Consider the following 13,936-nt stretch of genomic DNA (forward strand, 5'->3'; position numbering starts at 1 on the left):
TGGATAATGGTGGCACAAATAGATCTAATGAGAAAAGTTGTGAATGAATGTAGGACTAAACTGTCAGTACAAAAACAAACACTTAGACCCCCTTTAAACCTGGCATTAAATTAAATTTCACTGCGAACACTTGAAAGTACAAGTAAAAATACTCCCGAGTCGCATTAAGGACAGAATGTGATTCAGTCAGCCAAACCACATTCGGAGAAGGTTGGGCACACATTGTGACCATATTCAACTGAGGTGTAAACCCAAATGCATCTCTCAATCCACATACATCCACCCTGTGGGCTAAAATATGTCACCGACGTGGCGGAAACTACCGGAGGAGGAGGAGGCAGCAGGGGAGGAGTTACTTAACACAGGAAGCTATGATGAAACAACAGCTTTGACAGACAAAGCGTGCTCCTTTTCCAGTGATATTATGTTCCCGGACCTTTTTTACCCTATAAACGTTGTGGCCTTGCAGTGACCTTAAAGTCCAACAAATCTCCCAAATGCAGTTACGGATGACCACTGTGCTCAAACAGAGATGATAAAGCGCTGAAGCTTTAACAGTGAAAATAAAAGCAGCTGCATAACACTGGGTTCTCTTCTGCTTTCGTCAGTATTTCAGCTGCTCAAGACAACGTCTTCCTCGACTTGGAAGTCCACCCAATAGTGTACAGTAACTTCATGGATGAGGGGTGTCTTTGTTGTTTTACTGGAGTATATTTAAGGTCTCAGGTCACTAGAAATACTCTGTGGACATTGAGCAGCAGCAGCAGCAGCAGAGGAAGAAGACAACCGCGTAGCATCTGGCGTAGTGATATGCAGCACGATCAGACTGCAGGCAGAGCTCGATGCGGTCATGTAGGTGGTGGAGACGTGTGTTGATACCAGGTGTTGTCAGGTGAAAATCCAACTGCAACCTGATCAGCCAAGGACAAATTTTAACGTCAGGTGTCTGATTATTAGGCCTGATTATTTCAACAGTATTGCTTCTTGTGCCCCCTGGTGCTCTCTTAAGTGGAGTGATACCACCAGCACTGTTCTACACATCGGAGATGTTCTCCTGCGTTCAGTGAAATGACAACCCTACATTATACAAAGGTTTTCTCACAATTAAATTGTGAAGTTTTTCATTCAGGACTTTGCGTGCTCTCGTCATGCCCGAACCATTTTCCTTGAATTGTTGATCGTTTCATCTTGTGCTTTCTTGCCAGTTTGTCATATTCGCCTGTTTTTACTAACTGGTCAGTCCTTCTCCATCCTCCTCTCTTCAGCCTAATCATGTGAATCCACATGGTCCTTGTTTCATCATCAGTTGACTGTACTTGATAGACGCTGTCCGCTTCTTCAGCTTGTTTTGCTTCTCAGTTTCCCTTCTCTGTTTTGAGTCTGGTACCTCCACAGCAGAAAAAGGGCTCCCGCAATTGACAAGGCCATTCTTGATTCGGTCCTGCTGGTCTTTTGATTATTCAGGGGTTATGATCTAATGTTTGTTTTGTAACATCTTTCTTGAAGAGATACGGAAGGTCAAAATGGAGAAACTGATGAGGTAAGCACGGAAGGGATAAGAAAGGTAGAAGAGAGGAGGAGTAGAGCAGGTGAGAGGGGTCAGGAAACAGAGGCAGATGTCGCAGCAGGACTCTGGCCCCAGCAGCTCTGATATATCCATCTTAATTAAAGTACCGAGAACAGAACAGGTGGACCAGCAGCGAGACAATGCAGGATAAAGAAGTCAAGGGTTAGAAAGAGGGAGAAGCCAGAGGACAGGGACAGAATAAACAAGCAGGACATCAAGCAGAGTGTGGAAAAGAAAAGAGGTCGACTTCTGTCCACAGCAGAAATGGAATCACAAACTTGCAGGATTTTGAGCATCACAACTGTTTCAGTGTCACAACCTGGACTTGTAGAAGTCAACGTGGCTCAACACAAGTAGAGAGAACACAACGTAAAACCTGACAGACACAAAGGTTCCAAGTTCTAGGCCAAGACCACATGAGGTTTTTAATTAAACCCAGCAGCCTGTCAATGGCAGTACTGTAGGAAAGAGACTTTCACTTGGAATACGAGTCTTGATCTATTTTTAAACGTTCGATCGCCTCAGACCACCTTTTTAAAATCAAACCTGATTTGTTGCCGTGATTTCCACTGTTTTGCTCGCCAACTCTGAATGAAGCCGTTTTTGGTTTTGTTTTTCTGGATTTATATCCATAAATGATGTGAAACTAGGAAATGGGTCAGTGTGCAGGACAGTGGATTTTAAGGTTGCGGACTAACTAGCTTTGCTGTCCTTTTTGATAAATACGTCATCCCTGTGAGTCAGATCAGGTTTGGGTGAAAACATTTCTGGAAGTTCAGATCTTTTTTCCCTCTCTAAGAGGAAAAGAGATCATCAGCATTGGTCCATCTGTCTGTGTGTTTGCAGAACATCTAGAAAAAGTTGCATTTTAAGAATTTGGTAGACCAATAGAATTTAAGTGGAGGAACAGAACTAGATCCAGTTCTTATGATGTCACATTGTCACGGAGGAGCTCTCTGGCTGTCGCTGGTTTGAGTTTCTGAATTGAAATGATTTCAAATCAAGTCTACAAAGATCTTTAAAATCCTTTGATTGTTTCTTGACGTCAAAATCCCCCGAGGATGGGTCATCTTTTTAAATCTATGGCTTTTAAAAAAAGAATTAGGAGTTTCTGGCTTTATTAACTGTCGCATTTTAAATTGAACTTTATTAATTAAAGGATTTGTGCTGTACAAATAACCATTGTTAACTGATCCTTCGAAATCCAAAATATATTCGTCATGTGAGGCTGCGTCATCTGCAAATATGCACTGACTGATTGCTAAGGATGTGTCATAATATTTTACGTGCTTTAATAGTGCAGCCCCATGAACATCTGTTGTTCCTATTATTATTATCATTATCATCCTCATTATTAAATATTTAATTCAGTGTGAAACAGGATGTGGCTGCAACAACGTGGCTTAGCTAAGAATGCCTAAACCGTCAAATTTGAACAAATAGATTTTTAAGTGCAAAATCAATTATGTGTGGATTCAGGTTCTTCTGGCATACCATGGAAAAATACACCGTATTTACTCTTCATAACCCACGTGATCATTGCCCTGGAGGCAGACGTCAACATTTTTACTCATGTATATATTTATTTGTGTTTCAATCCACTCCATGATAGTTTCCGTAGCCTCTACAAGTGTTCTTGTGCTTAAATCAGACCTTAACTACAGCGCTGGCATGATTACCTTATTAATATTGCATTGTCCTCTGAGAGGAAGAAAAATGTCCGCCGTTCAGCCCGAGGTTCTCACTGCAGGGGTTGGCACGTGTTGTTGAGCAGGATCACAAAAAAAATGACGCATCCCTTTTCATCAGGTGTCATAAAAACGTGTGGTGATTTAATGGGTGATGTCTTGTGTTGTTACACAACTGTTCAGGTGTGATGAAGTTATTAGAAGTGGACCGAACAGAAGAGGGAATGTTATCCAACTCAGGCGCCCTTCTGCAGTTGTAATGTGATGGAGCAGATGAGGCCCACGGGCCTCGCTGTAGGCTGCTGCTGAATCGCGATGTTGCTGAAGAGAAAAAAAGAATTGAAAAATAGCAAGACACAGAGCGAAAGGGAGACGGAAATATTGCGGAGAGGAAGGCACATAATAGTGTCACGGTGGACCTCGCTGTCAGGTGGCCCCGCTGGCCACATGTGAGGAAACATTGAAAAGGACAACAGCCGCAGCAGTTGTTCTGGGAAGGGACCGTGTGCATAATTCATTGTTTCAGTGCCCTCTGAGATTTTCCAGCCTAGGTAATATAGATATACAACAATATGGATGTAGCCTCACCTACATGTGCTGTGTGTTGTACAGAATCTATGAAAGGTGCAAAATACACAACAATACTCTCGTATGAACGTAATTTAGCTATAAAACCATTCTACATTGAACTGAAACAGCAACACATGCAGCTTTCTGATGTTTCTCGCAACAAAAAAGCCCCTGAAGCTAGAAAGAAACAGGAGAGGAGAACGTGTTCTGCTACCAGGGGCTTGGAAGTGGCTCTGCATATTAAACATGTCGGCGTACCTGAAGCAGCGCTGCAGCATCGCAGCATCAACACATCATCATGGCAGAAAGCCAGAGACTTTCAGTGCAGAGACACATCAAGCAGCTTATTCATCCTCAATGAGCGAAGACTGTATGTAAATGTGTTCTATATTGCACAATGGCTGGCAAACATACAGCTGTGTGTGCAGGGTGTGTTCGTGTGTGAGAACATGAACAGACGCACACTACTAATCCTCAACATGTTCCTATCATGCGTAACTTGAATGAAAGCAAGGCAGTTCTCTTCCTCGTAAACAAACGTGTCACTTCTTTATTTAACCCGTTAATACCAGCAACTGATATTTCGAGTTCCTTGAGGTGGAAGTGGGTTTGCCTGAGTACAAATTTGAGGGAATTCTCATTATCAGTCAAACAAGCCGGTCCCTGCTGTGAATAATGAATGTGGAGTTGATTCGCAAATGTTTTCGGCAGCAAATATGTCTGAATAAACATGCACTGCCTTTTTTTTTTCTTTCTTTCTTTTTTTTTTTCAGAGAGAGCGCACACATGTCAGTACAAGTAAAACTGCGACAAAACTAGAAGAAGCAAAATGAAACATGATTTCATAATGTTGCTGATTTGGGGTCAGATTTGGCCCTCCTGACAATCTCAAGGATATTCACAACCCTCGTCTGGTTGGAGATGTTCTAGCCAGATGATTAGGCGGTGTGAGGGGTTGCAGACCCAAGCCAGTAGTCACAGAGCAGCTGACCGTGTTGCCAAGCAACAGTTAACATCATAACCCTTGCGGTAACGTTAGCTAGTATTCAGCACTGCTGTTGATAGGTATTAAAAGTGACAGTTAAAACCCGTCTCCGGTTCTCTCAAAGAACTGCTGTTGACCAGGTCTCCAAACTTTTGTTTTAACTTGCTGCAAAGGGTTAACTATAGAAACTTGTTGGTCCACTTTGTCTACATCTGAGATGAAGAGAGAGATCATGTGAGATGGTGCAGCACTGACGTGATCATCTTAATATGACCCTGTGTTGAGAGATGTGTCATTATTTTTATAGTAAATGAGGAAGTCAAGTCAAGTCAGTTTTATCTGTCTGGTGCCAAATCACAACAGAAGTTCTCTCATGACACTTAACAAGTAGAGCAGGTCCAGCACTTCACTCCTTCAGTGAATTTACACCCAACAATCCTCCATCAGCAGCACATCCTGCAACAGCAGGGATGAAAACCTTCCTTTTAACAGGCAGGAACGTGGAGCAGATCCAGGATCAGTGGGGACGGTGCTTTGACCGGTTGGGGGGAAAGAGAGCAGGAGAGCGGGACAGAGACAAAGACAGATAATGGAGGAAGACAGATATACAGAAGGAAAGAGAGGGACAGAGATAAAGAGAGAGAGAAAGGGAAGAGACTGATGGACAGACGGGGACGTGAGCAGGTGGAGCTACGGGTGGCAGCTTGAGCCTCTTCAGGTCTGCAGCCTCCTCCAGCAGCACCCGGGATCTGGGATGAGGGGAGCCTGAAGGCTCCGGAGAAGAAGACGAGTTAGTAACACATATAAGTTTGATTGAGGAAGAATATCTATCGATCAGATCTACCAGATAGATACAATTTTAAAACTTCTCTAGTGTTTGCACAGCTTCAAGGAGCGCACCAATTTTTGGGGTAACATACTTATTGGTCATCAATTTATAAGCCAGAAGAGCATGCAGATCTCCCTCTCTCATCCCTAGGGTACAGAGCTCCTGACCCTCCCTGAACAGCTGACTGGTAGTTAGCTTAGCTGCAGTGAATGCTAACTGTGGGGCAGTCGAGCAGAGAACAGTGTCTCTAAAGTCATCTACAGAAAAACACTTTAATCCAAAATGGTCTTCGTATGCCTCGGTAGAACTAGGATTGTGCTGAACAGTTGCTGCGAGAAAAAAAGGGAAGTAAATTTTTAAAAATTATTTCAAAAGATCAGAAAGAATTGTTAGAGGCAGTTCGGAGGATTCTACAGAGGGAGCGAAGGATTAGTTGAAACTCTCCTCCCTCAATTGCCATTGCTGCTGCAGCTGCTGGAGAAGCACAATGGACCCACTTTCCAATTGTTCAATAAGCAATTACAGGACTGCAGGAGTCTTGGACAGGAATGGCATGTGTGAACGTGAGGCTTTTCTTAAAAAAAAACAAAACTAAAAAAAAAACAGGAAAGTGTTTTCAGCTATTTTGGCTGATAGGAATTATGTGAATTGACAATAGCTGCAGGGAGAAAACAGGACCTGACTCCTATATTTCTAATAAAAACAAGGAAGAAATCAATAGTCAGGTCTTGCCTTGTAAACAGATAATCCTGCGTACAGGAAGACAAATCATACCTGTTATGGAAATGCTGGTAGGAGGAATCCATCGGCCCCTCTGCCTCCAGCCTCCTCCAGAATCCATCGGTACAAAAGCTTAAAATTACTGTAAATATGTTTTGTGCTTCACTCTGTCACCCAAGGTGCCCGAACCCTCTCACATACCTGATATTAAACTCACATGGTCATGCACCTTCTCTTATGGGATGCAATAAGGATATTAAACAGGCACACACACACACACACACACACACACACACACACACACACACACACAAACAACAAACGGACACAAAACACTACGGCATGAGGAAGAACAAACACAAAGATATTGAAAGATTGTTTCTCTTCAGGAAGATTAATAAAAGGGGGCAAAGCAAACAAGGTTCATTGTGTCTTTAGGGCAGCGTGTGTGTGTGTGTGTGTGCGTGTGTGTGTGTGTGTGCGCATGTGTGCTTTACGAGGTGGGGGACTGCAGCGGGGATGACCCAAGAGCAGCAGAGTCGAGTTCCAGTCAGAGAGCTCGCACTAATCTGACTTGACACGCTGAACCCATTCTATTTTTATTCTCTACAGATCTCCCCCTGTTGCTCGACACTCCCTCGCACTGCTTCCCCCGTATTTTACTGCTTCTTTTCTGCGTCAGGATTTCACTTCACGGACAGTTCAGAGGTTAATCAAACAGAAATGGTGCAAACTGACTCACATACTCGCAGACACACAGCTTCTTTGCTTTGGTTTGTTTGTATTTGTCTGACAGTTTCCTGGAACGTGTGCTTTGTGCGGACAAAATCAAATTGAGACACATTTTCACCCAGGACTCACTGCCTTTTTTTCTGTGAAGAACCCAGAGACGGTTATTTGGTGGTGTGGCTTTCTGGAAAACAGTACATTTTTATGTTTAGGCACCCCATGATTGTCACATTTTTTCTGTTACAAACTGACCCCGGCCCCCCATCAGAGAAGGGGAAATTTATGTGGCCCTCACAGAAAAAATTTTGGGGACCCCTGACTTATAGTATATAAACACACACACATAAAAGCTCAGGGTTCACTTATAGTATATAAACACACACACATAAAAGCTCAGGGTTCACTTATAGTATATAAACACACACACATAAAAGCTCAGGGTTCACTTATAGTATATAAACACACACACACATAAAAGCTCTGGGTTCACTTATAGTATATAAACACACACACACATAAAAGCTCAAGGTTCACTTATAGTATATAAACACACACACATAAAAGCTCTGGGTTCACTTATAGTATATAAACACACACACACATAAAAGCTCAAGGTTCACTTATAGTATATAAACACACACACATAAAAGCTCAGGGTTCACTTATAGTATATAAACACACACATAAAAGCTCAGGGTTCACTTATAGTATATAAACACACACACATAAAACCACAGACTTTGTGTGGCCTCTATGAAAACGAATCCTGTTCACACTGGTTTTGTTTCTGTGGTGCTGCCATGCAGTTTTGACACATTTGTGTGCCACCGGTGTTTTCAGAGTTAGTTGGCTGGGCTGTGGGTCACCCTGCTTACAGCACGCCTAATCAGCCAGAAATACACGAGACGATCTGCTTGTCATGTTCACTGTGTCCTCATCAACAGATTACATATTTAAACGTTATTTTGCATTGAAAAAAAACAATATCTGTATCTGATTATGACACTGCTGAATATTTACAACTTCAATCAGTAGAAGTCTTGAGTGTGCTGGGCTATTTGACCATGTGTCTCCATGTTGTGTCTCCTCTCTCCCTCATCATCAAGACACAACTGCCAGAGACTACTACAAGAGTTACCCGATGGTGGATTACACCCACCGCCAGTCTCCTCCTACTTTCCAGCCAATCAACTTCCACCCTAAGGACAAGCCCTTCCTCCCGCCACCCGACATCCACGCACCGCTGGCCATCACCATCAATGCCTCCCAGATCCCCAAGCCTAAGATCTCCAAAACCAACACCCACCCGCTCACCTCCAGCTCAGCATTCAAAGTATGGGACCCCAGTAAGAGCCACGTCCAGCACCCAGCAGCAGCCCCTCACATGGGCCTCCAGGGGCAACAGCACCACCCCATCCAGCAGCAGCAGCACCAACCCCTGCACCAGACCAACAGCCGGCGCCAGGCCTACTCCAACAAGAGGCAGTTCAGCATTGAGACGCTGCCAGAGCTCTTCTCCCAACCGCTAGGCTATGGCCACTCGCCACACATGCACCCCAAGCACAAGGGACTGCCCACTAACAGCAAGACAGAGGTCACTGTCTGAACCACATAACGAGCCAGACGAGACAAAGGTGGAGTTTTCACTGCTCAGATATCTTTTATATCTTTAATGGCAGGAGAAGGCAAGAAATATTGTGTATGATCAGATTTTTTAACTGCCATTTCCTCATCATTAGTCACAAGAATAATATTAATTCAACTGTTTTGGGGGTTTTGCTTTTGTTTTTTCAACTTTAAAGACGGTGGCAGAAAGGCAGGTGTTTGAACCTGGCGGCTCCTGAATAATTGATCGTCCTCTCAGTGTGTCGGCACAGCTTTCACCTCCTGTTTGGCTCTGAGGCGCCACTCCACCTCGCACAAATGTTGGCTGTTTACCACGCAAACACCCTACCACAAACGCCCACCTTTTCAATTCTGTCAAGAGGATGGTAGGGCAACGTTTCACTCCCCCACCCCCACCCCCCAAGATTTTGGCTTCCTGTCATCAGTGACAATGCCATGATGTCAGCTCTCATCGGCCTCCAGTCCTCTGGAGAGTGAGATATAAGCCTGGCAGTTCCTACTAGAGAAGAGGGCGGGAGGCAGTTATTCATCTCATTCCAGCGGCAAATGAGATAAGAAGGATGTGAACCATGCGCGCGCGCGCACACACACACACACACACACACACGCTCTCATCAAAATCTACAGAGGTTTTCCAGCAGAACACAGGCGGGCCCACACAGACTGATTCCCCCCCTCCCAAAAAAAACTGGAATAGGAAGCTCTTTCCTTGTGGTTCGTTGAGCTACTAATTCCGGTCGCCCTCCCTGGTGTTGATGACCCGTGTATCAAGAAAGGTCATGACAAAGTCGTTGCTGCTCACACTTTTAGGAATGACACGGTGTAAATGGTTGTTGATATGTGTTTGAGTTTACTGCTGCAAAGTCAGCTGCCAGTGCTGTTTACGTCACTGCTTGTTCATGATGAGCTTTAACACGCACTAATGAGAGACTTGTTAATCCAGTTTGTAATCTGTTTTTTTGTGGGGGTGGGGGGGGTGGGGTTGATGATGTAAGTTATTACATTTTACATTATTCTCAGCCTACTTTGATTGTGCAGAGCGTCCCACCAAGATTGAGTTCACCTTCATTTGTTCCCGACAGACCAGCTACGCCGCAGTGGCCGGCACATGTTCCACTACATCAGGTGGAACCTAATTGAACCGCATCGTTTACCAGAGTCACACACTATTAAGCGCTTTTTCTTGTTCTCCCCTCGCTTTCTGCTCCCTCGCAGCCTTCTAGCAGACGGGCCTGCCCCCCCACATGCACCCTCCTCTCTCTCCAACCCTCCCTCTGTGTCCATGGAGGGTTGAGCGATGAGTACAGAGCGCTCGTCTGACGTTTGGCACCCAGTGCTCTAGGCTGTCGTAAACCATGATATTCTCAGTGGGTGCTCAGAGCACATATGTGTGTGTGTGTGTGTGTGTGTGTGTGTGTGTGTGTGCGTGCGCATGTCAGGGGAGAAAACTATAATTAATGACAGTCAGACACCGCATGATAGACTCTAGATTCACTCCCTGATACACCATCACACATGTGCAAGCGCTCACTCAGAGACCAATTACACACGCAAACACACCAGAAACGCTGCATGGGGAGATTTGTATTTTTTTCTCTTAAGATTAAAGCATCTACTGTACATTATATATGAAAGAATTTATTGATTTTTTTTTTCAAGTAGCAATATCTGTCAGCTAAAGTCTCCAATTTGCATCTTAAAGAGCCATGAATATACACAAGTAAATAGAGTGGCTGACAGATTAAAACTTTAATGAGAAAGAATAAATTAGCTATATAATGCTGGTTTGTTAAGCCGCTCCTTCACTTTACCTCTCGGAGATGTGAAAAACCTGTTAGGCAAGCTGTTGGAGCCGCTGGCGTGCTTTTATAACAGGAGATGAGCCGAGGAAGGGGATCATGAATACAAAAGCATCAATGGGATATGCATGGTGAATGCATCAAACGCATCTGTGCTTATATGGTCTCGCCAGCGACATACACAGCATGTAACACACACACACACACACACACACACACCATCACGCTGCCGGTCGCTCTTCATCGTGGCTTCTTCTGACTCTTAATCCCACAAGACATTACACTTTTAGTGGGTCACTTCATCTAAAACGAGAAAGCTTTTTGGCCTCTAAAAGCCCGACCAAAATATTCTGTGGGGTCTGTCCTTAATCATTCAGAATGCATTAGAGGTTGAGGACAAACGAGAAATGACAGCGAGTAAACAAGCAATACGCGTCAGTAAAGCAATAAGCGCCAATTACCCTCGCCTCGTCTTTATCTCGCTGTCTGCGTTTGCGGAGTCCTCCGAGGTTAGAGGAGGTGGCTAATGAGCGTGTGAGGGCTCTGCAGAGGATGAAGGAGATAGAAAAGAGTAAGGGGGGGGTTACATGGACACAGCAGATATTCTGATTCATCTCGGTGGTTTAAAAACATGATCCAGCTTCTCTTGTTTTGATGTACTCAACCATCTTTCAAAGGCGTTCTGTAGCTAACTGACGACGCTGCACAATGTCTTCTATCATCTACTTTCGGAGGACTATGATTTTTTTTTTTTTTCCACTGGATGACATCTGAGCTGTTCCTAAAAGTTTGGAACTTAAGCAGCGGAGGTGTGATACAAGTGCAACACCAGGATTCACAATTGAGGAGCGGAGCCTACAAGTCAGCCTGTTGGGATAAACAGAGCCTGAGGACAGGCTACTGGCAAAGTTAAAGAGACTTCTTCTCAGCTTTCCTCTTGGCTTAGCTGGCTCTCAGTGATTGGCTGAGAGATGAAGCAAGCACTGTGAGTGGCTGGTTGCGGAATATCCCATGAAACTTGCAAAAAAAAAAAAACAGAGACACGTGACACATTTTAGTGCTAATTTCCCTGTTGTCAGACATCCTGGATCAAGGAAAACACTGCAGGATTTTTTTTCGTCTTGACGTCCTTTTGAGGCGAAGGACCAGCTGACAAAAACGAGCTGAAAAAGGCCTCTGACGGGCCCGAGTGTTGCCTCTCACATGGACGATGTAAATACATGCACAAACATTTCATGCACATGCACATACACACAACACGGGAGCCACAGAGGTGTAAAATATATCTTCCATACAATGTCCACAATGTGTGGCACAAAACAGGACCAAAAGCCTTGAATCAGAGGAAACTGAGTACACCTAACTGATGCTTTCACATCCAAAACGCCATGAATGCTTTGGATCATCAGCTTAGAGTGCCTTTACTCAATTTCTCCTGATTAACGACAGACTATGGCGTCACTCGCTCGTCTCAGAGCTAACTGACTGTTGTTTGTAAAACTATAAAAGAAACAATGCAAGTATTCTACCGCAGGTTATCTGAATGCAACCTGGTAGACATACTTGGGCTCCATGATCCCTAGCAATATATAGATTATGGTGTATGGTTCAATTGTTTCTTTGTTTTTCTGTCTGTTTGTTGTTTTGTTTTTTTGGTTGTTGTTTTTTTTTGTACTGTGTTTTTCAAGGATTGAGCAAAAAAAAAACAAAAAAAAAACATTTATTTTGACCAATGGAAAGTTAAAAGTGCTTCCAGATTTTAGAGTCATGGCTGCACGCCCTTCAGCCCACTTCTCACCCCTCCCCCACCCTCCCCCGCCACCACTTGAAGATGTCATATGTTTGAAGCTTGTGATTATTTCAGTTACATCGTAAGGTATACATGCATTCATGTAATTAATGTCAAAAGATATTGCATTGTATCCAAGTGCTTTGCCAACACATTAGCTGAAAGATGAAAGGATTCTTGTACAGCTTTTGCATCAGCAAAAAATTAACAAAAAAATGTGTTGATTCATGATAAATTGTATCCGGCAGCAATAGGCTGCCTTTGATTGCTATGTATTACTTGTATATATATGTATGCTGTACCACTTGTCTGCTGTGAAATTTGTTGACTACTCAGCTTATATAAGGGCTTTTTATAGATATTAAAGCAGACTGGGTAATCTGACGTCACTCACTGTAACTGAAGTCAAATTTCTTTAGTTTTTTTAGGGATGGAGGGATACGAACCGAATTTTCATGCATACAAAATGCTATATAAATCAAAACGATGTTGGCCCATGTGTCCTGTTTGAATAAATCTTTCAAGAAATACAGCTATCATTTGCTCATCGTGTGCTGGCTTTTTCCTAAGAAATGTCCGACCCACACTGCTACCGTTAGCGATTGTTTTTAAAGCATGCTTGGGTTGCCATGTGCTGAACCATGATTATGCCTCCTCTCGACCCCCCTGCACTCACTTAGCTCCGGGCCTGACCTGCCCCGAGCACGCGTACGTCATCACTGAGCTGCGCATAACACACACTGTACTAAGGGGGTTACACTCGTAGCATAGCACCTCGATACAAGCTAGCGTAGTCCTCAGTGGGGTCTCCAGTCCTCTCTGGTGATACCCGCTGCAGCAGATGGTGTTCCTTAATTGAACTCCAAAACTGTAGTTTTATTACTTGGTTTAAAGTGATGCTCACAAGTAGGTGGTTTGTGCTCACAAAGACTTCATTTTTTTCATTTTAATTCTAGAATGTAGTAAGAACCAACAATTGTATTTAGCTGGAAGTTAATGGCAGCCAGGAGCCACTGACTACAGACAATAGCAAAAATATCCATTGGAGCTAACGGTTTGGTTTAATCCACATCTTCTTCGTCCTGCCATATGCTATGTAATCAACCAACACTTGGATGTGAGCGAGAAAAAACAACTGGAAGGGTTAGGGTTCATTAGTTTTGAACTAGGGAAGGTGGGTTCTGAGTATAAACTAAAATACTACTGTCACAGAGAAGCCCCATATAAAAGGGAACAGTATTATCCAAGAATACAAAATTTTGACCCAAAATAACCCCACACTACTCCTACAAGTAGCAGTCAAAAATATCTGCTCCAAGCTTTCATTTGACCCAGTTTGGGAGAGCTTGACTCCCTGCAGAATAAGCTCTCAGGTTTACTTGTAAGCGACACACATCAAAAGATCAGGGGAAGGAAGTAGCTAAATCTACCAGAGAGATGGACGAAATGTGGCAAGAAGTTTGAAGGCATTACTCACAGGCTCATACCTGCATTTAGATCATGGAAATGAAGCAACCCTCTCTTTCTTTGGATTCTCTTTCTGCCTCTTTTCTCTTTGTCATCCACAGCCGGGAGCCTCTGAAGGGGCATGTTGCCACTTAATTTGTTCTGACATCATCTGGGATTAAGCTGGA

The 13,936-nt window shown here is 43.7% G+C and overlaps 1 protein-coding gene across 3 annotated transcripts in view; it reads left to right on the top strand.

The window, feature by feature from the left end:
* LOC147245438 (protein shisa-8) overlaps positions 1 to 12,862 on the top strand; it is a 131,231-nt gene extending 118,369 nt beyond the window's left edge. For all 3 annotated transcript variants that reach the window (XM_086184559.1, XM_086184558.1, XM_086184560.1), the window contains one exon: positions 8,195 to 12,862. In XM_086184559.1, coding sequence (XP_086040685.1) covers positions 8,195 to 8,694 — 500 coding nt within the window. In that variant the 3' untranslated portion in view covers positions 8,695 to 12,862. The remainder of the gene's footprint in view (positions 1 to 8,194) is intronic.
* Positions 12,863 to 13,936: the final 1,074 nt, after the last annotated feature.

Source organism: Aulostomus chinensis, chromosome 18 (genome assembly GCF_037954235.1).
Source record: "Aulostomus chinensis isolate RoL2024-O1b breed Wild chromosome 18, RoL_Achi_v1.0, whole genome shotgun sequence".
Lineage (NCBI taxonomy): Eukaryota > Metazoa > Chordata > Actinopteri > Syngnathiformes > Aulostomidae > Aulostomus > Aulostomus chinensis.